The following is a 24,540-nucleotide window of genomic DNA, read 5'->3' on the forward strand; positions in this document are numbered from 1 at the left end:
AGTCTGCATCGGGAACATGGTGCTCCCGTTTATTTAAAGCTCGATTGCCCGAAAATATGACGAGAGTTCAAAGATTAACTAAAGGCATAATAATACTCCAATTCTCGTTTCTGTCTTAATATACACATGATAGGCGATAGATTGAATGCACGATTGGTATTAGCGGAGTCTGGTACGCCAGTACTTACAGAGATCCCCAAATTAAGCGTGATGTTTTTTTTTTTAATAGACCCGTGGATTTAATTCATTTTATTCTATACTACGAATATGCAGAATAGAATAGAAACGAATGTCAGGTTTGATAATGGCAATGCTACCGGATTTGTCGATTTTAGAATAGGAATTCGCAACAGAATTCGGGGGAATCCCCTCGAATCGCTCTATATCCCGTGCCAAGGGAACTAAAATAAGATGGAGCCACGGAATGATAACCAATAGTTAACACGTGCACAACGGTCCGACAACCGATGTTTATTACTTCTCGTTAATCTAATCACCGGCGGTATATTTTCTTCAAGCTGGGTTTCACCTTGAAGACGCACCCATCCCGAGAATCGCTATTTTCTATTCCGACTACCTTGAGCATCGGAGACTTCTCGACCCGTGTTCGCGTTGAAATATACCGACACCGTCCCAATGTACACAATTTATACCGAACGTGGAGTTGTATACAAATTGCGCAATACTGTAAATATTTTGACAATATACCACGTGTATATTCTACCTCTTACATACATAGAAGGTATTACGATACTCTTAAAACATCACTATATCTATCGCAAAGTCCCGACCCGCAATGGATAAAAAAAAAAAAGTGTCCATCGGATTTTCATTATTCGATTTGTAGAGTCGTGATTCAGCCACTAAACTGGTGGTTACAGCTTCGAAACGCAATTATCAATTTCCTTCAATTGTAACGCCGCCCGGCCCACTAAGATAATACGGCACCGGACGTGTCGATTCGACCGTTCACGATGGAAAGGCCCTCAAGTTCGAACATTCGATCGCGCGATTTTTTCTCCTCGACGTTGTAAGTTCGAACGAAGGAACGAAAGGGACACGGATCTCTTATCTTAAGGAGCTTTTCTTCTTAACGACGGTCACCAATGAGATCGAGAGATTTCACGGTCAAACTTCGAAGCCGTTGGAAAAGAAATAACAGCATTCCACGTGACGATCGGCTTTGAAAACCGGAGCATCCCGTTGTTGCGTTCTGGTTACCTAATCGTGTTCGGTGCATGACAATTTATAATTGCGCGCTCTTATCTCGGCGTGTCTGGAACGGTCTCGCGACGCTTCATTAAAGAACGGGCTCGATCGAGGCGTGAAAACAAACAGCGAAATCGCGAAATTTAATTTCGTCGATTGTCTGCTCAAGATGGTTCGACGCTGTCTGATGAAGCAGGTGCGAACACAGGGGGGTGGGGGACCGATCGAGGGGCGATCGCTTCATTGGACGTCCATGCGTCTCATCGCGCGTGTCCATTAGTGTTTTTATCGTTGATTCTTCTTTTTTCGAGCGTGTCTCTTATCAGCCGTCAAGCAATCTCATGGAATATTACTATGTAAAATCGTTTTCCTCGATGCTACCGCGTGTCTCGTAACTCCGATCTTATCGTACAGTATCTTCCGTTCCCGTTGCACTATCATTGCCCTGGGCTGCAACGATTCATATTATGCAATATATATATATATATATATATATATATATATTTTCGAATGGCCTACTCGAACAGATATATATCCATATATATTTATACATCTACCAGTTCGAGTAGGCGATTCGAAAAATTCGATACAAGCACGTTCTTCTCCGCCGTCGACGATCATTGGTCACGTACGACGGGAAATCGTAAACATTTCTTTCGTAACGGCACGTCGAGGAAAAAAATTATCCCGGGGTGGGCTTTCGTCATTCCGGTTTATCGGGGAGCCCGTTTAATGCACCAGCCGGTTTGAATAATTCCGCCGTTGTCTTTAATTAGCTCGTGTGTATCGGATTCTCGTGAGCAGCACGCGTACCCGGCGATTTCGCGAATTCAAAGGCTGCCAGTGTTCACGATAGACAACGAAGGGAATCACTCGACGGACTCGTGATCAGCGACCGTGGTCGGTCGTGTGTTGCGCGCGGCAATGCGACTTCGACGTTCTACGCGTTTTATCGCCCCCCCCCTGAGGTCCCCCAGTTTCACACCCGTGAAAGTGTCGCTGACTTTGTTTTTAATGAGTCTCTGAGTATCGAACGGGGTGGCGAGAACTGACGGACGATTGCCGAAAAAAATTTCACGAAATCGCAGTCGTGTGAGTGGAAAGTGTATCGCGCCCCCTCGGAGGAATCGGACTCGTTCAAAACAACTGCACCGTCCGCCATCTTACTTTCCCCGCGGAGGGCCCCAAGGTCGGTCGCTCGACCTTCCCAGATCACTTTGGTTCAGCAACTCGCTGACGTGTTTCTGGGAGTGTAATTAATGAAATAACCGAGATGGCTGAACGTAAAGGAATATTTTTAAGGATATATTTTGAATCTTCGTTCGAGCCGTCGTTGCAAGCGATGAGGTTGAGGACCACGATTGCATTAAGACAACAGTTTCACGAATATGTTCGAGTAAATGTATCTATCCTGTTGTTATTTTTAGCAGCACACTAATGTTTTGTCACGTGTATGCTTTTCCTTGGTTCGATGTTTATCCGGATACACCTTATCAAGTAGTTGTGTTGTGAATTCACGAACGTGTGATATTCTTTGTTTGGAAGTTCAGAGGTGGGACTGTTTCTTTCAGTTTGCCGTCAACAAGAGTCGCGGGGCTTGTCGGGCGTGTGCATTCGATTGACATCGTACAGGGACTCCGACACGTCATCGGAGTGTTTCTTTGCACGCGTATATGTACTGTACACAATTAATCATCGATAATTAATAAGAGAAAAAAAAAGACCGTATCGGTCCTGGTTGAAAGTATCGACGCTGGATTACGATTAAATTGTAACGCGTGTGTCTTTCGCGTTACGTTACCGTGTTCATAAATGATTCCTAAACCTTCCTGTCATCATCATCTTTGTTCTCGATTTTCTTCGTTTCTCAAGAGCGTCTTCCATGCGTACGACCTTCGAGGATCCGTAAGGCTGTATTACAAGTATCTTTAGTGCTGAATGCAAAGCGTTATTACCGGTTGTTTTCGTGCAAGGACTATCATTGGAAATTTTATCGTCTTATTTTTGGCTTCGTTGCTTCCAGCACGGCCTTCGTTTGTTCGCGCCGTTAGAACTATTCGGTTTGAACGTGTATCTGTGCGAATTCCTTTTACTAATAGATAATATTATATTATTACTATAGATTGTTTGATTACCTTTTAGACATAAATGTTTAGTTTGTTCGATGAAATTCCTTGTTCCAGAGGCAGCACAAGTCGATTCAGGTACCATTGGCAATTATCATTGAAACATGCGTGTATTCCGTGTTGCGGTAGCTGCGTGCCTCGCGGTTCTGAAAGCGTGGGGCGTGTCTGAAGTTAAACGGGTCAGAGCCCTTCACGGAAAGTATCACGTAAGCACGGTATCTCGCGGTTAAAAATACGTTCAATGAAAGAGCTTTGGTACTCGTCGAACCGTTTGTTGTTTCGCACGATGGTACCGTATGAACTTCATTCTATCCTACGCACGAAAATAGAACGTGTCGGTGGTAGTAGTAAGAGTAATTGGTGATCATCTTGTTTACATCCGAGGCAAACGATGACACGGTAAAAAATTGCATCTGGAGAATGGTACTCCGACTCGTCGTCTCTTGGCTGAAGATTAACGAGACGAGTACAATCGCTTTGGAAAAAAATATGTCTGGATGATAAAAATGCCTTTAGAAACGCGAAAGCCTTGCACGAGCTATTCTGTTGACAATGGAAACAAGTTATTGTTTGGACAATATTCTCCTCTAGAACAGCAACTACACAATTTTTGTCAGTGTAAATTATTACTAGAGTTTACAACATTCTTGGCTTTTAGTTTTTTACGTATTGAACCCGATAAAGGAGGTATTATAGAAAATGAGGTACATTGTATTTTTAATTTCATGTATAGTAATTATAATATATGTTTGTAATGTAGTAAAAAGTCGTTTGCAGCTAGCTGTTCATTTATGTTTAATGAAAAATGCATTGGAACATATGCGACATGTGCAATGAACTTTTGTTGGTATATGCGATATCTTACATACCGACAGCAGACAATTTCTAAAAAACCTTAATTTTATTACCATACGAGAATAAAGTACCAAATGTCCTTCGAAGTTACATCAGAATTGTGCAGATGTCGCTAAAGAACTTAAAATACTTTTCCAGCTGGTGGAATTGAATTTGGCATTCAAACCTCACTTTTCTAAAACGAAGCTTATCACTAGATTGCGGATTTTATGCATTTATAGCCCATAAGGCTCTGTGAAATACAATGAAGGATAAATATTTAAACATTAATAATTAAGCACTTAATAAGATACTTAAGGGAGGAAAGAAATTCCTACTTTCATTCTTGTCTTTATGAATTACTTTGGAAAATATCATTTTGCATAAAACTCCGCAGTTTACTTATGACAAATGAGATACATAAGATAGACGTACCTCTAATATGAAATTTATGCCGTAATAAATACAGATTTCTAGGGCCAGGAAGTACTTACGAAGTCTGGAAACGACAAGGAGAAAGGTTGTGTAGAATTCTGGAATTTGCCATGTTTTGTAACGTAGAAGCTGTAAAAATTGCTAGCTATTTGTCGGCACTACAAAATCCATGGAGTACAGGACCCGTAAAGCGACTAGTCTATCGCATCTTTTCTTTGTGATTGCATCGAGATCTGCTGTCGTTATCTGGAACCACGATAGCAGTCTCGGTCGATAAATGAGTCCATTCGAAATTTCCCGCTTCTGGAAAGAGAACGCGCGTAGTGGGCGGAGCTTGCTCACCCCTCCGTCACCCCACTCCTGGCGGCGTAGTCACGCCGCGTACATCGGAGTGGGGGTTGTTTGGTATCGCGTTTGTTTAGTTGCTCGCTGACAGCGGCCGCGGTACGAGCTGTCGTGGTGCGTGTATGCGTTTTCCGTCGGCGTTTGTGCGTGGAAAACGCGAATAAGACGCGACTCAAAAGAAAAAGAAGGAACGTTGTAAGCGGCCCTGAATCGTGCAACGGCAAGAGAATCCGTCGATTATTTCCGGGTGAATTCGGGAAACGTTTTGTGCTTGAGAGAGAGAGAGAGAGAGAGAGAGAAAACAAGTGTTCCGTTACTGTTTACCGCTTTTTCAGTCCTGGTTCCCTCGCTCTGTCGTCTCGTACCAGAATTTATTTGTTTCGTCTAACGTTATTTATTTTCCGTTGCGTGTGCTGTGTCATTTGTTATATGTCGACGACGTCACGCCGATCCGGGACGAGCGATCTTCGTCTACTCTGGTCACGTACCTGCAACGACGTCAAGCATGTCGACGCTGATTTGGTGATGGCAGAACGCAGAGGATGTCACGCCGCAAGCAGAGCAACCCGAAACCGCTGAAACGTGAGTCGTAACCAATGTGATTCCAGTCTATTCCTTGCTTTATTTCCCCTGTGCATAGATATATCACGGCGGATTGTGTGTGGCCGCGTGTGACTCGTGTTAAAATCGTGTTTGTCATACGCCGCGGCGACAAACTGCTCCGGGGAAAACTGGTTTCTCCGCGGGCGTGCTTTTAAGCCGGTCGGCCACGTTGCTTGACAGGTGATTGGGGCGTCGTTCGCTGTGTCAGGCCGCGTTTCCACTCGCCTCTTACCATGCGAACCGTCTCGAATGATTCCCGTCGCTTGTAATTTCGTTCCGTGCAACGTACTCTTTGTTTTATGTTTACGCCATTATCTTTTCAAACGAGTTACGAATAACCGTCTTAGCTGGCTGCCTGGCCAATTGTGTCGAAGTTCGAGTCACGTGTTTTGGCGGGAATTTTGCAACATTCGAATCGGACGGGACGTGACCAGTCGAAGTAGACTTCTTTCTGTTTCTCGTTTGTTATCGATCAATCGAGTGTCGTGGTACGCACGAGTAAGCATATTTTTTGTGTCGTTGTCTCCTCTGTGTGTTGGTGTAATGTTGCTTGTGAGTGCGAGAAAAGACCGTTGTCACACTCGACAGTTCCGTGGGTTGTGTCAGCTGACCTTACGAGCTCATCGCGGGTCACGTGGTCGACCACGCATGCGGCGTTCGACCGCGTGCGTATGCCAACGTCTGCCTACGAAACCGTTGCGTTTCTACGCGCGATAAGAATCTAACCTGATATCTATGATCATTAAAATTAACACATTCAACGTACAATGAAAGTTTCCTACGTTTCGTTTATACAGTTATCGCCTTTGTTATATCGATGGTGGTGTAGGAATTTTTTGGGGAATAGTCTGACAGCCAAAGTGTTAATATATAGTGCCTTGACCCACTGGTGGATCAAGCCAGGTTGCACGTGTCAATGCTGTCGTTAGTGTGTTCTCGGGCCCCTCGCAGAATATCCAATTTTTTGTCAGGGAAAGAAGCTTTAGGTTAACTTAGAACCCATTTACTTCGAGTTTTCTATAGACATTTGCGTCCAAAAGTGATAAATTGTTAAATCTATGTAAATTAGTCACCCTCGAGGCGTTCTTAAATTTTGAAACTGTAGATTGTGAGGAAACTTCTCGTGGAACATAAAACCGAGGAAAAAATGTTGTATAATAATGTCTGTTAAACCAAGATGAGTCAGGGAAGCATATCGATTTAAAAATCGAGTTCTGCTGCGAACCATTTCCAAGAATCTCAGGTGTCGTAAATAAGTTATTCGATTGGAATTCTTTTAAAAAAGAACTGGTCCGAAAGGATTAAATTCATTCATCGAGGAAGATATTTTCACGAGTATAACTTAATTCCGACGAAACGACGATTAAACATGAAATCCATTTGATATTATCGAGTTCCGTGGAACGAGATACCATCGCTAATTAGGATCTCCCGAAGATACCTGCCCCGATCTCTTTCGAGTGTCGAATAAGACTCGAGAGCGACATAAACGAAGGCCGGTGGTTCCCTTTGGTTTTGCTCGTTATTAACTGAATTACAGGCGGTCCCAATTAGTGGCCACGCGCTCGTCCCGTCGTTTCCAATAATTACCGAGCACATTAACGGTCTTGGCCGACAGGGGTGGGGTATCGTTGCGAAAAACAAGTTCGCCGAAAAAATCGTGCCTCGAACAGGAAGACTCTCTTTCTCGATGCATCATGCGGTGGCAAAACGTCAGCCGTGTCAAAACTTGACACCCATAAATGGTGGTGAGAACCAAGAAGATGTGTGCTTAACTACAAAAGAAAAACTGAAGTTATACAGTCAAATATTTTGATCCTAGATTTCGTTCTCGAAAAAAAAAAGAATTACCCCGTTTTAGTACCTTACAATGTTTCTGTGTACCATATAGAAATACCTTGGAAAATATGCATTCACACATTTTTTCAAAAAATAAAGATAACTATACATTATTTTTTGTATTTTTTTATAGGGTATATTCTCTTTTACGTAATAAAACGTTGGTAGTATTGCAGTTTCGTCACGTTCTGCATATGAAAAACCGAAGTATTTGTGGCAAAGACCGTGGAGGCGATATTTCGGCTTTTGGGTATTAACTGTAGGAGGATTAAGGATTCGTCTGTTAGGTATACATTTCAGTACTTCCACAGTATCTGTTACCGATTATTCTTACTCGAGTTAATGCTGACAAGCGTTCCAGTCATAGTAACTCGTTATTAGTTTTCCATAATTCGGTATATAAACCGAGCATTTGAATTTGATATTGAAAATTGATCGATAATCCAGTTACCATCAACCGTTCAGTGTCACTGTCCAACGTAATTCTCGATTTCAAAGTGAAGTGCAAATAAAGAGTCGGAATAATAAATGTCGCGTCGCGAAACCGTGAAAACTTAGGAGGAAGTGGAGAAAGAGGAGACACCCGGTTCGACGAGTCGCAACCGTCGCCACGTGAAAGTGGCCGGCGACTTTCGTGATCGAGGGGGCCGCGACAGAAGGGCGGCGAGGGACGGAAGGATCCCGCGAAATCGGCAACCGCGATCTCGTCTGGCCTCGATCGTTTTACGCTGAGATCAGGGGAAAAAAAGAAACGAACGACAGGCTGATACGAATTTGTGCAACGGAACGGAGGGGGCCCCCCCGAGCCACGATCGTATCGATCCGTGAGTCGTGGAAGTCAATGGCTTTAATTGGCGGGCCACGATAACGCGTGTCGCGTTCGACGCTGCTCGAGGATTTACGTTAGAATCGGTGGTTTAAATTAGGGGAGAGTTGCCTATTTTGGACGATTTTTTTATTTCTCTCTCTTACACACGCATAGAAGATCGCAGGATGCGAAGAGAAACGGAAAAAGGACGAGCATTATACGTAGATTGTACGGTGTATTGGTCGTTTTGAAAAAATATTTGATAAGAGTAATATCTTGAAAAAACTAGACTAATGACTTCGGTCCATTCCAAGCAACCGATTTCCTACATTGGACCGCTCCTAAAAACCAATAAAATTAAATCTACAATTTAAAACAAAACTGTTGAGGACATTGAAAAAAGTAGAAACAGTAAGAAAAACGTATCGTCCGAATTGGGATTTTGAATTTTTGATCATTAAGAACTTCAAGGGAATAAAAACAAAATTTGAACTGGTAACGTGTCATTGGTGTAAAATTTCCTGAGAAATTCATTGGTAATAATTAAAAAATTGAAAAATAATTTTTCTCATTCCGTAGGCAAACTGGGTTGTTTACACCAAAGCCTAATTTTTCAATACCCCTATACTACATACCATAACAAATATTATTACCACAGAATCTCGACATTTCGTATTGTCCAACACCTCGACGGAAAGAAACTAGTTCCTTCTGTTGTTTCTATCAAAGCTTTTCAATATCTCCATACGGTGAACGTTGGTGGGGGACATAATCGTGGTACGGCCGATAATCCGACGACAGAGAGCGGTCGTAACTCCGTAGAAAATCGTTAAAATTTACGCCACGATGCCGATATACGTGCTTGAAATCCGCGACGGAATAACGCGATCACCTTAAAGATTACGCCTATCTCGACCGTTATCGCCCGCGTAGGATTCTAAAGCCGTTCGAGCGAGCGAACGGGACGGTTGTGCAACGGAAAGAAAGACAAAAAAAAAAGAAGAAGAAGAAGAAGAAGTTCGAACGATTTCGGGCGAAAGAAACGTTCTTCTTCCCGTTGGTTCTCCCGCCACGATTATTGCGTTTCACGGCGCTCGGCAGATACGTCCTTCGCGGAAGAGGCACGGTCCTCAGGACTTGTACGCGATAACCGCGCGCGAGCCAGATTATAAATAATTGACGTCACACGCTTACTTTTCGTTTCTTTATCGTGTGGTCGAGCCAACCGACGGCGAGTCGAAGCTCGTGATTTTTTTCCCCGCGATCTCTCGCCGCCGTGAGAATCCGCCGTGAACAGGAAATTCCCTCTATTGGTGGAGAATCGTAGCCCTACGGTTTTATTATCGTTCGCGTATCGCCGGTCGGACACCGCGGCGAAAACTCTGTTTACCATTTTGGATATCGTGCCCCGTCATCGGTGGACTCGCCTTATTACCGGCCAGTTCCTTATTGCGTCTCGTTTCTATTCGGAGGGAGGAAATAACGCGTTTGATCGTCGAGGGATTAGGGAGTCATTAGTTTTCCACTTGTTTTTTAGTACTGGTACCGATATGGGGAGATCGGCCGACGACGGGACTCTCGAGATCGGGATTATCGAGACTTGGTTCGAAATTTTTCGAAATTGAGTTCGAACGAAATTGGGTATAGTGCTGGGTAAATTTTATTTGATGAAAATGAGAAATACAGACTACTCTCGATTATTGTCTGGCTTGTTTTACACGGGGGGGGGGGGGACAAGGCTCAGGCTTCGGGCAAAAAAAAATTTTGGTGGGTCTGAAGCATTTCTTTCTATAAGATTATTGTCCTGATGCGGACCCGAGTTCGGGACGATAATCGAGAGGAGTCTGTAACTACTTGAAGTAATTTATTTCGGAAGTTTATTCTTAAGACTGTTATTTGAAAATAAAAATATTATCGATTCATCGGAGACAATAGCAATTTCAAATGAATTATTTTATTGTGTTCGTACAATTTACATATAGCCTGAAATTTAGGTTCTTCGTAACAGTTATTCAGAATAAAAGTTCTTCAGAACTCTTTCAATCGGAACTTTTGTATAAGAGTTTAAAACAGTTATTTTCGGAACCGTTTCAAGCCCTGGTTTCAACCATTGTTATAACATGCACACAGTATTCGGTATCTTACATTAAACGCTTTTTCTATCATTACATTATTTTATTATTCAATAAAATAACCTTATAAAAAAATGTTACACATCACGTCATATAACCTTTTTCTTTCTGTTCTTCTAACAAGTTTTATAACTTCGCTATATAACGTGTTAAGGTATGTAGTGTAGACGCAGCTTTAAGAATAATTCCGCGTACGTTTCGCCGCAAGGTGTTCGATCCCCATTGAAGCCGATCTCGTGTTGATCGGGTCTCTAACGCCCGCGTCAATAACACGAAACACACCCCTTAATCTTGATTATTTTCCGTTGAAAACGCGTCGTCTTCGATCGAATCGTCCAGACAGAAGGTCCGTGGCTACGCGTACAAGAAGAAGGAGGAGGAGACCAGGTAGGAAAGGTGGGGGATTCCCTTGTATCGTGCCGGTAATCGTCGATCCCATGGATAAAATATGCGCCCCGTGGAGAGCCAGCAATCACCCCCCGTCGCGTTCACCCGTCAAATTAATAACCAATGATTTTATAGAATGTTTTATTGAATCGTGTACCACCGTAAATAATATCTCCAGCGCGTCATCGAGTTGTTTCGTCGAGATAGCCGGTAGAACGAAACCTGGGAGGGATAAAGGAAAAGGTGGACGAGGAGGATGATCGTTTCGCGGTCCGTTCTCGTTGTAATCGTGTTGTCTACGCGCTAATAACCGACGCCTTTTACCATCGCCTATCGCCTCGTCTTCTTCGCTGCTTCATTGTCTTCTTTGTGCCTCGCGAGAGATCCCTCGATAGCGACACCCTCGGGTTATTGTCTTTTTAAATATCAGTTTGGAATTGAATGTTCTCGTTTACGGTGTCGTGGTGTGTACACGTTCGGTATCGTGCACACTTCTCAAGCAAGATATTCGTAACGGGAGAACGTTCTTTGGTGTATACGGTGGTTTGAGGTGAGCTTGTTTCTTTGTGGTTTTTTTATTTTGCGAATGATTGGGGTGCTTTGGATGGACTTAGAACTGTGTGGAATCGACTACAGGTTTATTTAGTATGTAAAATGAAACGATTTTTTTTATTTTATTTTTATCTTTTGTAAATCGCCGAGATGTTGGTGATTTCTTTATACTGTATTAATAAACGAAACCTTGACCAATGGAAAGTCAATCGCCAAATCACATCCTTTGTCCTCTGATTCTGAGTGAAATTCAATTTCTATTATAAGGAGTTAGTTGTGGATATGTTTATATATAGAAGTGATAAATGAGAAGTTTACAGACTCGAAACCGTTTGATACGGTGAACATGTAAAATCCACAGAAGGTAGACGCACCTGTTCCCAAGTTGCCATCGCTTGTACCCCTGTTCCCGAGGGGGGGAAAGCAACATCAGTGGTCCACGAACGGTTAATTACGTTCCACGGACTCGGATTCTACCCTCTCACGGGACGGAATTCAATTCGCCGGGGTGTAGATCCCCGAAATCTCCTTCTCGAATCTATCGTTACAAAGAGAGGAGGGAGAGGGTGCACGCTTCTCCATCCCGCCCGTTGGTTCGGTGTATCCCCTCCCCCCCTGACCGAAGCCACTAAAGCGAAGTCGCAAATTCCGTTCGTGGCCGGTTACCCGCAAACAGTCGTTGCGGCTATCAGTGTCGATCGGCCAGCCCCTATGTGTGTGTGTGTGTGTGTGTGTGTGTCTCTGTACGCGTGTGCAATGAGCGGGTGACGTGAAAGGGACGAGGAAGGTAGGTCCAGAAAGGGGTGGGATGTAAAGAAGAAGGCGAGGAAAGACGAGAAAGCCACACGAAGAAAGACGATCGAAAAGGAGTAGGAACGAAGAAGAAGAGGAACAAGAAGAAACCGTGGAAGGAAGGTCCATCAGCGTCCCTTATCTACCTTAGCCGGGTCCCTTATTCCGCGCAAACGCATGAATCCAACCCGTTGCAGATGTGTCTCTCCCCCGATGTATTCTCTATCCCTCTTATTCTCCCCCCCCCCTCTTCAGGGGTTTCCACCTATCCGCCAGGTTCTACCTCCCTCGTGTCTTGTTCGCGAAGAAACGCAGTAGAGACAGCTATCGCGGCGTTGATCTCGTCTAGTTAGCCCTCTCTTGGTTACCATCCTCTCCGTTTCACTTTAGCCACCCTACGTCTTTCTCGTCCTTTATCGTCCTTTACCTTCTTTCGTTCATCGGGGCGAGTTCCGGCGAGCGAACTATACCCACCTGGTGTAGGTATCTCTCGGTCCTGCGTTTGGTCGAGGGAGAGGAACCGATACACTGGCGCGTTCTCCAGGTCCCCCTCGGCTCATAAATACACAACGGAGGAAGAGGCTGCTGTTGGAGGCAGGCTCGAGGAAAGAGAGAGAGAGAGACACACGACTTGAGGGTGGGGGGAGGGAAGGACGAAGGGCGAGCCTACAAATTGCTACACCGCATTGTGGTGTCACTCCAGCCTGTTACGACACGGTCCTGGCATCGCTGGAATGGTGTCCGCGAGAGTTCTCTTCTTTCTTCTTCCTTCCTCCTTCGTTCTTCGCCGTCCAGCGTGTGTACCTACTCCTCTCTCCTCTTCCGCTTGCTAGCCGCCTCAATGTGGTGTCAACCAGCCTCCCCCCCCCCCTCTTCCCTCTTTGTACCGACCAGCTTTACACGCGTGTAAACGCGGCTTTACGCCGATAACCGCGATGTACCTCCGATGCTGGACACAACTGGAACCGTTCCTTCTGCAGCCCCTGGCCTCGTCGCTGATCTTGTGTTTCCTTTTTTTTTTTTTTGTTTTTTACTGTGTGTCCAAGTGCGCACCGATCGCCACCGTGTCGTTTTCTGAGAATTTTTTTGATAGTCCACCCGCGATAACGTTTAATAGATTCCGTGTTGGGAACGTCGGCTATGGTCGACATGCGTGCATTCGTTTCAGACGTTCGTGGGGAGGAGGGAAGCGGAGGCTTTTTTTCGTGGATTTCGGGGGATCGTTAAAAGAGGAATGCCAGTAGATGGAATCGTGTGCACTTAGCCTTTCGCTTGGGTTCGATGGTTCCGTGGATCTTTCCAGGTATTTTCGTTCGGTTCTACGTTTACTGGGTAAGTGGAAGTGATCGGTGGTAGACAAACGGAGTATTGAGTGATCGCGACTCGTCTGTTTAACACGTTCGTGGTTGGTATGAATTGGGGTAATGCACACTAGTTCTACAAATTGACGTGTAATTAGACGCACCGATTTCTTTTTCATTAATATTAAAGCGGTCGACACACTTTTGAGACGGAAGAGGCGAACTTGTCCCTCGTAGCGAGTTAAAAATTATTCGAGAACTATAAATATATTTTTCGACATAAGGGTAATTTGAAGAAATATTGTAATATTATTTATATATTTATTGAATGAAGAAACGCCTGGACAATAATCGTGTAGAACAAGCCAGACAATAATCGAGAGAAGCTTGTATTTTGTAACCTGCTGTTCCATTCATTTTTCCATACAGGAACCCTCTCGTTTCTTTGAGTATTACCAAAACGACTGAATCGACATAAACATAACCTCCCTTATAACCAGATATGTACAAGTTTCGAGGAAATTGCCAGGAATAGCTGTTTCCGCATTAGATTCGGGTTTTTCAGGCAACACCAGCTGACAATATGGTAAAGCAAATTGGCAGAAAGTCTTGCAACATGACCTATGTCAAATTGAAGGCAAAACCGGAACAAGGTTTGCACAAGCCAATTTTCTGCCAATTTGCTACAAATTTGTTGCCAATTTGCTGCCAATGTGCGCGCAAAGTGTTTATAGCAAATCTTGAATAAAACTTGCAGCCACAATTTTATACCAGGCATTGGACAAAATCTGGCTTTGCAGGTTTGACTAACTGAGCTAGAACTGGGTGGATAGAATCGGGATCGAGATCGATCTACATCCGTGGATACGAATTTCGTGGTTATTGGGAACGGATGAAAAGCTCGTAGCACTCAAAAACGGCACGGCCTGTGGTTCTGCGCACCCCGCGAGCGATCTGTAGATCGCGGAGACACGGGGAATCGCGCGCAAAAAGGCAATTCGCGGAAACATCGAGAGAGGCACGATCGAGAGATACCGTATCGAGGCAACGGCATTCCGAGTGAATATTAGCGTAATGAGCTGATACCAACCGATAGCAGATTTTAACTCGACGAACGTCACGTTCGTGCGAACCGCCGATCAACAGCATCGCGCAGACTAATCGGTAGAACACGGGGACACGTACAGAATCGATGGACTTATACACGTATAGTCGATGGATATATACACATACGCAGAAACACACGTGGATATGAATAATCTCGGTCGCGGCCCGAAACAATACGCCGTATCTGCGTTTTGCGCCGTGTAGCCTCCCTTATCGGGAACCTGGGTTCTTTTGTCGTGATCCTCGGCTGTTTGAATAAATCTGATGGTTTTTCGTACCGTGCTTTAATTACGGGATTGATTCCCTTTGGGAGCTGGCTCGCCGAATCATTTTAATTGGTTACGAGTGATTAGGACGTTTTATTAGCTCTTTGGGCAAGCTTTGTATTTTTTGTGTAGTTTCGATGTATCGATGGGAGTGGTTTATCGTGTATGTTCTAAAGATTGCATTGAAATTTTTATAGGAATATGGATATAAGTTTCCTTCTTGCTCATTTGTGTTCTTCGATGTTATGGATATCTTGATCTACTTTTGTGGGTTATGTGTAATTTAAGGATAGTTAGTTTAACTGATTGTGATTGTGATATGACCCGAATATGCAGGGAAATATGGAAACACCTATCTATCTTCAAGGGATGTTTTCACCCTGAGGAACTGAAATTGGGCGAAAAATAAAAATTCCGCTATACTTCTCTTGAGGTCCCCTACAAACCTGCAAAGTTTAACAAAAATCGGAACTTTCGGTTTACAGAACTTTCCTTGTTAGATACCGCTGCTTTTCACTATGTATTATTCGAGTAAAATTCTGCCCAACTCTAACATACACTCGGCCATATCATTCCGATAGACACACAGGCTACTACACGTTCTTCACTCTATCCTATTGCCCCGTTGTCTCTCTGGCCTCCTGGCGGCGGTTTTTAGGGTCCCGATAACACAGCACGATTAGCCCCGTACTGGCCGAAGCGTCTGCGTTTTCTCAAGAGTCCGACGATAAAACGGCGCTCCGTGTGGAGGAGAGGGTGGTTCAGGCCCGGTTCAGGTCCACTCTGATCGCGATACCGACGCGGCCGTGCCCTGTGCGTTTCGATACATTGACGTACGAGGACTAATACGGGCAGCACTTGGCCGTATCCGCGCGCCCGCGTTGATTGCGTCTCTACGCGCCGAGGGAGATCCGATTTCTTATTGCTCGAACGATCGTGGATAGTTAATCGTACCGGGGGGGGGGGGGGGGAAATACTGAATATGGCGTTGAACGGACCCAAGTTCGTATATCTTGCACCGTTTTTCTTCTTTTATGAAGGTGCGATTTTAGTGGATAGGATGCTTAAGGTATGAATACAGTAAATCCTCGGTGAGTGTTTGAAGGCTCCTCGACAGTGAACATTAAATATTTCGTAAACTAATGCCCGTATGTGGTTGAAACAAATACCATTGGCATCAGAATTCCATGTTCTATCACTGTGCTAAACGTCGTTAAAAACGTTATACCTGGGGATCTCTTCTTATCAGTGTGCCGAGGATCCTTCGAGCACTGATCGATGATTTATTGTATTAAGAAATCATATATTTAAAAAAGTTTTTCATCCAAATGCAACTGGCTGTTAATACCGTTACCGTTACACGGAAAAGATATAAATTGAGCAAACCCATAGTTCCGTTTCTTTCGCCCGACAGGTGCAACAGGGCCCACATTAGCAATCCCCTAATTTTCTCGAGGCAGTACAGTATTTCAGTGAATCTTGGATCAAGATGTTCCTCGAATGTTAACGTGCATACGGGGTCTCTGTACAATTTATAGCCAGTCGAGGGAAAATATGTTCCATTTACCCAAAAGATGGTCGAAAATCGTTAACGTGTGTGTGTGCAAACGTTGGTACCGTTTCGTGGGCCACGCAGCACGTATGGAAAGAACCGCTGCGCGCGGCCAGTCTCTCGCGGAGCCTTCCAAATATATCGCTCATTAGCGTTAACTGATCGGAACAACGAGAGTTTCTTCTTCTTCTTCGTGTCGCGGGTGGTGGAGGGCCGTGGCGAGGAGAGGGCGATCGGTTAGATCGGATCTGATCGCGGACCAGGAACGATTTGGCCGTTCTGGTGTGTATGTGTTTCTGCGTGTGTGTTTCGTTCCGCGGGGCCGGATCAGATAATTGTCCTCGGTTTCGCAACTGGAGTATTCCGCGAACGATCCTTAACGATTAGGTGGTGTATTCAGCGTCCTTTTAGCCCCGGGGGCCGATCCACCAGATGAGATACGGCCCCGCGGAGAAAGGGAACAAACGTGTCAAAGGGCCCCTCCCTTTCTGTTTGCTTCTCGAACGAGTTCTCCAAGTGAAATCGGGCGAAATCAAACGGGAACCATTTCTGCATGTTGATACAACCCCTGAAGCAGATATGGGGACATTCATATTCTGGGAAAGAGAATCGAATAACGAATAAAAAGTAGTTCGTCATTGGTTGAATGTGGAAATTCGAATTTTTCTAACGACATAATACTTTGATAAGGCGACATTTGGCAAATAATTATTTCATCTCATTCACTGTTTTACTCTCATCTGTCCCTCGTGTCAATTTGATACATTTTTCCCTTAAGAAATGATGTCATTCTGTCATGTATAGGGTACATGTAGCTGAAACTCCGTGACTTTTATTTTAGAAAAATTGCAAATTCAACTGTTTATTTACAAATTATTTTTTGACAAATTAAGTTGGGGATTTGAAGGAACGAGGGTTAAGTCTTTAACTCCCAGTGTTGCACCAGTGTAACACTCACCTTGAAGAGTGTTACAAATTCTGTTACTACCATTACAATCATCCCTTAAAGTTTCTAACACCCTGTATATAACAGTGTCACCAGGGATCCATGGACAAAAACACAGTCACCGAACAAACATACAGCAATGAATGGATTATTGTCTCATACGTGATACCCTATCTCTGAGATCTTCTTATACGGGTCACAATTAACCCATCTACTGGCTCTTATTGTCTGTACTCTGAAGATTAATCCATATTACAATGCGTGTTGTCTTAATAGTGAAATTATCAAAATGGAAAGTTTGTCGTGAGGTCACCGATGGTGGAATACCATAGGCAGTATATTTATTTTTTTTTTTTTTTGTGATGTAACGTCCTAGGAGCTTTGTTGCCCCTTTACCGGTGTTGAGTGAAAGTCCAAGTTTGGTATTACCCGCATGAAATAATTGAAGAAAATTAATTTTAAAGTTAGGGGAAGATTTGCAAAAACCCACTTCCATGAGAATATAGGATAGAAAGTATGTTAATCCCTGACCTAGCAGATATACTGGCTAATGCAGACGGCGAACCTATCGGTATCGCCATCAGACTGCCTCGATCCGTGGAAACGCATCGTACACACGCGCGTGTATTGGTGCGTGTGTCATTTCTTAACAATTTCTGCCTCGTCCCGTAGCCCCCCTCCACGCCCCCGTAGCCGTGGAATCTCGCCGACGCCGAGGTATCTCGAGTGCTCCTTTTCTCCTCAATCATCGGGGCTTATCCGTGGCTCTCGAGATAAGAGTGGCGCCTCGGTCATTTCGTGGCAGTACCGGCCTCGAATTCTCCCGATCGAGATAACGTTAAAATTAAGGACGACCTTTCGATGGCAATTAAACCACGACCGAAGGCTGTCCGGACGAATAAACACGTTCCCCCTCGCTGCATCCACCCGCCTTGGTTCACTCTCGATACAATGCACGCGAGCTTCTCTGTATAAATACGATTGTTCCCTCTGTTCACCTAGGGACGAGAAAATTAGGGACAGAGAAGTTTTTTAATCTTGGGATCTCGTGATAATCGTCCTCTGTGCTTTCTTTTCGCCCCAGGAAACTTCGGGGGGAATGGTGTTTCGCTTAATTAGTATTTAATTACTCGTTGGCTAGCCTGGTCAGGCTCTTTCGAAGACATTTATTCGATTAAGTGGTCCACATGCGAATTGGAAACTTTGTATCGCTGCGTCTTGTCGGGTTTTAATGCTCCTTGGAATTGGCAATCGTCGATTCGTTTACAAGATCGCATAAGCAGTGGAATTTTTATTCACAGGAAGCGTGTAATGACAAACCATTGCACGATACGATCGAAGAAGACTATATCCTTATCTGTATTTTAGAATGGTTCGAACAATCGAATCGCTGACTCCAGAAAGGCGGCATAACAAACTCTTGTAATTTGTAGGAGACGAAAACCTTCAAGAGACATCTCTGTATCGTTTCTTCACTAGATAACGTATAGATAGGACCCATTTCTCCAGTAAACGTTATATATTCAGCCTACAAAAATGGTACCTCACCCAAAAATCGAATTCCTTAGAAAAATGGGGATGTCCTCTTTCTGCAGTTAGCAATTCAATCAGAGGACCATATTAGCAGCCCCTGTACTCATCCCCCCACCTATAATTCCTAGCCACTTCTTTACAAAATACCAACTATTAATTTATCGAATCTACAGCCTTCAAAACAATATACCAGATCCGACAATTCCCAGTGACCCACAAAGCCTCACTGAAAATAGGTGCAACTGGTCACGGATAACCGCTGCGAGCTACCTCTAACGTGTTGATCACAATAATCACCGATCCACGCTGTCGAGGAAGCGATCTCGGACGACAGTGTGACTCACCAGGTGAGCCGTGGCTCGTGTACCGTCACGTGGGACAAGGAGGGACGGTTTGTACGGCGATGTAGGTGTTTGCCGAGCAAATACGAGCCGGGCAATTAGGTCTGTTCAGACACGGCGGCGACAGTGGCGCGTGCCGTTGTTTGTCCGGCTAAACAAGATATTATTGCGTGTATACACTCGAGACGAGACACACACGGGGCCCGTAGGATATCGGTTCTCAGTCGTCTTTCCGTGCACGTATCGGTTCTGGCAAACAAATAAACAGGAGCGGCCTGTCCAGGTCACGATGCACGTAAACTTGAACACGGACCTATGAGCAGAGAGACGTCTCGTTGCAGTGTAGTTTCGCGATAAAGTATTTATGGGGGCGACCGGATAGCGTAACGGGAATTTCGCCAGTTTAAACAGTATCGTACATTACACACCTAGCCAATCGCGTCCTTTAGTCGCGGCTGCACACGATTCAGGTGTAGCTTATTACCACGATTTTCCTGGGATCTTGTTAACACTTGCTGCAACGTCCGCGCGCGATACGATCGGGAAAATTTACTTTCTTACCGTTGGTTCTAATCTCTGGAATTCCTGGGTGGTACGCGCGCTACCTGGCATCCATTTCTAATTGTTCATTAAAGAGATAACAGCTTCGATATGTGCGATAAATCATTTAGATGGTGCTCCCTTTCTCTCTGAAGATACGCTTTAGGATGATCTTTGTGATGGAACATTAATATATTTCGAATATATTTCTATCGAAATATTGTACGAAATTTAGTACTGCGGAAGGAAGATCCGAACGATGGTTTGGTATTCGAAGATTCGTCGAATTGAGGGGTTAGCCCACCCTGACCGACTGAATTTTTTTCTGAATTCTTATTTACTCACCCAGTATATTACAGGCTTTGCAACTGATTTCCAATGTACTTAATTCTATTCCCAGAAAAAATTCACAAACATACCTATATTACTTCCAGGTTTTGCAACTGATTTCTAATTGCCCTAATTGTATATTCCCAGAAAAAGTGCACAAAAATATCTATATAACTTTCATGCGGTCACGGTGGGCCAACCCCTTAATAGACCCATCGTAGTATTCTTTCCGGTGTTCAAATTCTCCATCGAAGAATTCCTCCGAACAGGTGATCGAGCAATCGAAAAAGTTGCTCCATTCGATCCAGCACGTCCACGAGGCTTCGATATCGCTCGTAAAAATCGTCTGCCCGTTCACCTTATGGACGGACCACATGGTGGACGCAAAAGGGCCTCACGAAACACTCTCTGGCCCGTGTGGTGGTTCTCTTTCCATCGATTTTTCGTGAGCATGTGCTCCTCGCCACTACCAACACCACTCTGTCGGCGTGTGTTTCTTCTGACACGCACACGTTCGAGGCAGAGATGCATAGATAAAAAGGTGGAACGAAACGATGCCGCTCCTCAGTCCCCTTCTTAAATGTCCTCCGTCTCTTTCTTAAGGGGCTATGTTAGTGTGACGGCTACATAATAAGGCAATTTTTGGGAATTTTTTAAAGAAAAAGAATTGAACTTACCAATTTGAATAATATATATATATATATATTTACTAAATAATATTTGTAAAGTATGCTATATTTTTATAAAGTAAAAACAATGTATTTTTTAAAAGTTACAGTTCGTTTGTGAGAACGTCTTAACGAAATTTCCTTTCCATGGCGGCCATAGTATAGACTCTTGTGGTTGTGTGAAATAAAAAAAAAACAAATATATTCTTAATTTCTATGTGTGTGGCTATAGCCCGTACCAGAATAATTGAAAAAATTTGAGAAATAAAAAAATGGCGCCATTCCCAAACAAAAGGTTTCATTTATTTGCATAAAAATAGCTGGTTTCTTAACCCGCAAATTTGTAATTTTTAATATATCGACAAACTCGTGGTACGGGCTAGGATGACACATCTGATGAACAGATACGCCAAATTTCATCTAAATCGGTCAATTAGTTTTTAAGTTACTTAAATAGCTGCGAGAAAAACGCGATCAAAGTTTCAAGTACTGTTTTAGAGCATAAAAAGAGAAACGTTTCATACTTACAGCTAATCTCTTCCTCCAAAAATTGTTGCAAATTGCAAGAAAGAAAAATCCGATTTTCTGAAACCGTCAAACTAGCATAGCCCCTTAAATGTCCTCCGTCTCTGTTCGTCTTTCGGCGCTGGGTAGCTCTTCCACCTCCGCACGTTTTCTCCTTCTTTCTCCACCGACACGTCCCCTTTTCTACCCAGGCTGGCGCAGCCACCCACGTGCTCTCGCACTTTAAACGCCGTTCTCCGTGCGACGACGAGAGAGGAATGACGTGTCGCGGCGGGAACGCGGAGCAGAGAGATCGCGCGCGTGGGCTACACGTAATCAGTCAGCCCCGCTGAGAAATTGATATCGGGTTCCCTCGAAACGGGAAAAGACGGATCGTGTCTCGGTTCCCGAGCCGGCTCGTCTCTTCGTATATAACTGTTCGTCGTGGAGTGTGGATACCACGGTGGTCCTTTGAGGGATTACATACCTTTGGCTAGGTCCGAAATGTAGGGTCATTTTTATGAATTTTTTTCCGATGTAAGAAAACGTTTTATTTACAAATCAGGATATACGCCTTTTTCTGTATAACTTAAGCTGTATTCTGGTATTAAAAGAGTAGCAACCCCTGTTTCCAAGGCCTTTTCACTTCATCCCCTGTTAGCTTCAACCCTTAGCTTTAGCCACCCCTTTAATCGCACAAAATGTACGGGGAGACTTAGGCAATTCCAAGTGCAAACGGTTAAATACACTTTTTTTTTATTAATATAAAAGAAAAAGACACCGATTTGTCAATGTTAACCTAATGTAAACCTCAGTACCCTCAGCTAACACCAGAAGCCAGCCTCCGTAAGATACGTATCCCGAGAAGTAACTCAATCAGAGGTACGACTCACGACGATTCATAACACTCCGAACGACAAGGATCTCGAACCAACAGACAACTACGAACGAAGACTCCGGTCCCATACCACGGGACCCATTCCCAAAGGGAGCAAAAGCTGCCACATGGTACACGCTCTTAACGCATTCCCAGCGTGACCCAAATGAATAACGATTCCTCGGCAAGAAGCTCGCCTCATCGCGGTTCTCGCCGCACACGTTCTACCCCAGGACTAACCTAACACCTCATTTATCCCTCTCGAAGTGAACGAAAAAAAAAAAAAACAAATGAAGAAGACGACGAAGCGATGCATTAACATATAGGGATTCCTTCTCGCGGGTCAGCTTTCGCGAGCAACAGTGTTAACTGGGTCTAATCGATCTATCCCTTGATAGGGGGAAGCGGTTAATGGTACGTGTCAGTGTCGATCGGCAAGACCGATCGTCGTGTTATTTTGACAACGGCGTTGCAACGCGGTTACGGCGTTAATTAGGTGGAACGTTGCCGCTTGTACAGAGAGGTGTCAGCGTTCCTCATCGGTCCTCGTCTCGTCCTGGATCGCGCCGCGACCGTGTTACCTGGGTCGCAACCGTGCGACGCCGCCGCCAACCGCCGAGCTCGTATCCACTACGAGCTTCTCTCGTTCAGGCAGCATCGACATGCAGGCTCGATCTTATCGTCGATATTAGCGAGCGTGTCGAGGAGCGTAGGTAAACACCGTTCCCCTCGCGTCGGTATTCTCGTATTGCTCGACGACAAGACGGTTTCTACGATCTCTTCTACCACCTTCTATTTTTCGTGGGGTATCTATACGGTCTTTGCTAACTCCGCGAATGGGGAATATTGTTGCGGTAGGTAATTGAGGAGGTGCGACTTGCAATCGCTGGGATAGTGATTTCAGTTCGATATGATTGGTCCCTTGGAGGATAGCTTTGAGACCTCTTTTGTGGTGATTTTCAGTGTTAAGTCCATTGAGGAGGTTTGACTTGTGTTGCTAGGAAACGTGATTCCAGGTCGATCGGAATATGGTTGATCTCTTGAGGGAAAGTTCTGAGACCTCTTTTGTGGAGATTGATTTTCAATGCTATGTCATTTGAGGAGGTCATCCCCACCACTGAGGGTTGGGAGGGAGGCCGTGGAACCTGTAAAGCGTATATTTTGGTGCCCTTTCGTCTTTGTTACCGAGGCTCAGGCTTCGAATAAAAATCGAATTAATGAAAGTCTGAAACAATTCTCCCCATTCGATTATTGTCCTGACATGAACCATATTTCGGGACAATAATCGAGAGGAGTCTGTAGAGACAAACGAAGCAAGAAAGAGGATAGACGAAGCAGTATCACGACCATAAGAAGAAACTCGTACAAACACCAAGACGATTTTAAAGACACCGAACGAAACGTAAAATTAGGAGATCCCATAATTTTCAAGCGCAGAGATATCCAGCAATTTTCCTGTTTCTCTACCTCTTTCTCCGTCACGATCGCCGACGAACAAGCTGGTTCACGAAGCCCCCACGGTCGTCGTCGTAGCCACCAGGTAGTCGAAGGGGTTTTCGAGCGTAGTCGCCGATATACGTATCGGTGGGGACGGTCGTTATCGTTCGCGAATCTCTCACGAGAAAGGACTACTGTCTTCCCGTCGGCCATAAGAAGATGCACGTCCCCCTCGTGCAGACCGCCTCACCTTTACACGGTGCTCCATGCCGTACGTATGTAGAAATCGCGCCGCTTCGGATTGCGGGTATATCGATGGACTGTGTTGTGTCTCCCTTCGTACTCTTCTCGTGATGTCGATGAGAGTTTATCGGTGTTGACGGTTACGGTGTTGATAGGGGGAGCAGCGTTGGGACCTATGGGGTAATTGTTAACAGGTGAATCGAACGAATTGGAGGGAATTAGGCGTTCTAAAATTTCTAAATAAAAATCCTGATTAGTATACTTGAAACGCAGGAAAAGGTCCACCTAATTTTTTATCCGATGATAATCTAATCGATCGATATCACTGTAACAATTTTTCAAAGTCCTGAAATTTCGAATTTATCGCACTGGGAGGAGCCCATCGCACCGGAAGTCCTCAGTAGTCATTCTCTGCGTGAGATGATCAACTTTGAGGGGAGCAAAACCGTTCGTTCCGCCGCACGCGGAAGCACGAGATTATCGCGGATAGTCAGAAACAGACGGACCGTGGGCGTAAACGGAGACAGGTGGAGGGGAGGGGGATGGTAAAGGGGTGGGGGTAGCGTTATCATTCGTAGTTTTATCAGTCTCTGGATCGTCTGGGGTTGCTCTCTCTCTCTCTCTCTCTCTCTTTCTTTCGTTCCTGCTCTTCGACGGGCCAATCCCCTTGTGCTCCCAGACCCCCTCGAGGCAGCCATGGTCCACATGTTCTTCTGCTCGGATATCCATGTGACTCTAAGTGGGGGGGTAATGGGGAAACGTTTGTCGGGCCAGGGGTGGATTAATCGGGAGTGACTCGCTTGTCATACCGAACAGGTGATATTAGCGGACGC

At 44.6% G+C, this 24,540-nt stretch overlaps 1 protein-coding gene across 1 annotated transcript in view; it reads left to right on the top strand.

Annotated features, from left to right (window-relative positions):
* The first annotated feature begins 5,301 nt into the window (after window positions 1–5,301).
* Window positions 5,302–24,540, top strand: part of LOC107185255 (zinc finger protein ush) — a 232,756-nt gene continuing 213,517 nt past the window's right edge. Inside the window, exon 1 of the mRNA XM_015572901.1 lies at window positions 5,302–5,531. Within this exon, the coding sequence (XP_015428387.1) occupies window positions 5,492–5,531 (40 nt within the window). The 5' untranslated portion in view covers window positions 5,302–5,491. The remainder of the gene's footprint in view (window positions 5,532–24,540) is intronic.

This window comes from Dufourea novaeangliae, unplaced genomic scaffold, assembly GCF_001272555.1.
Source record: "Dufourea novaeangliae isolate 0120121106 unplaced genomic scaffold, ASM127255v1 scaffold55, whole genome shotgun sequence".
Classification (NCBI taxonomy): domain Eukaryota; kingdom Metazoa; phylum Arthropoda; class Insecta; order Hymenoptera; family Halictidae; genus Dufourea; species Dufourea novaeangliae.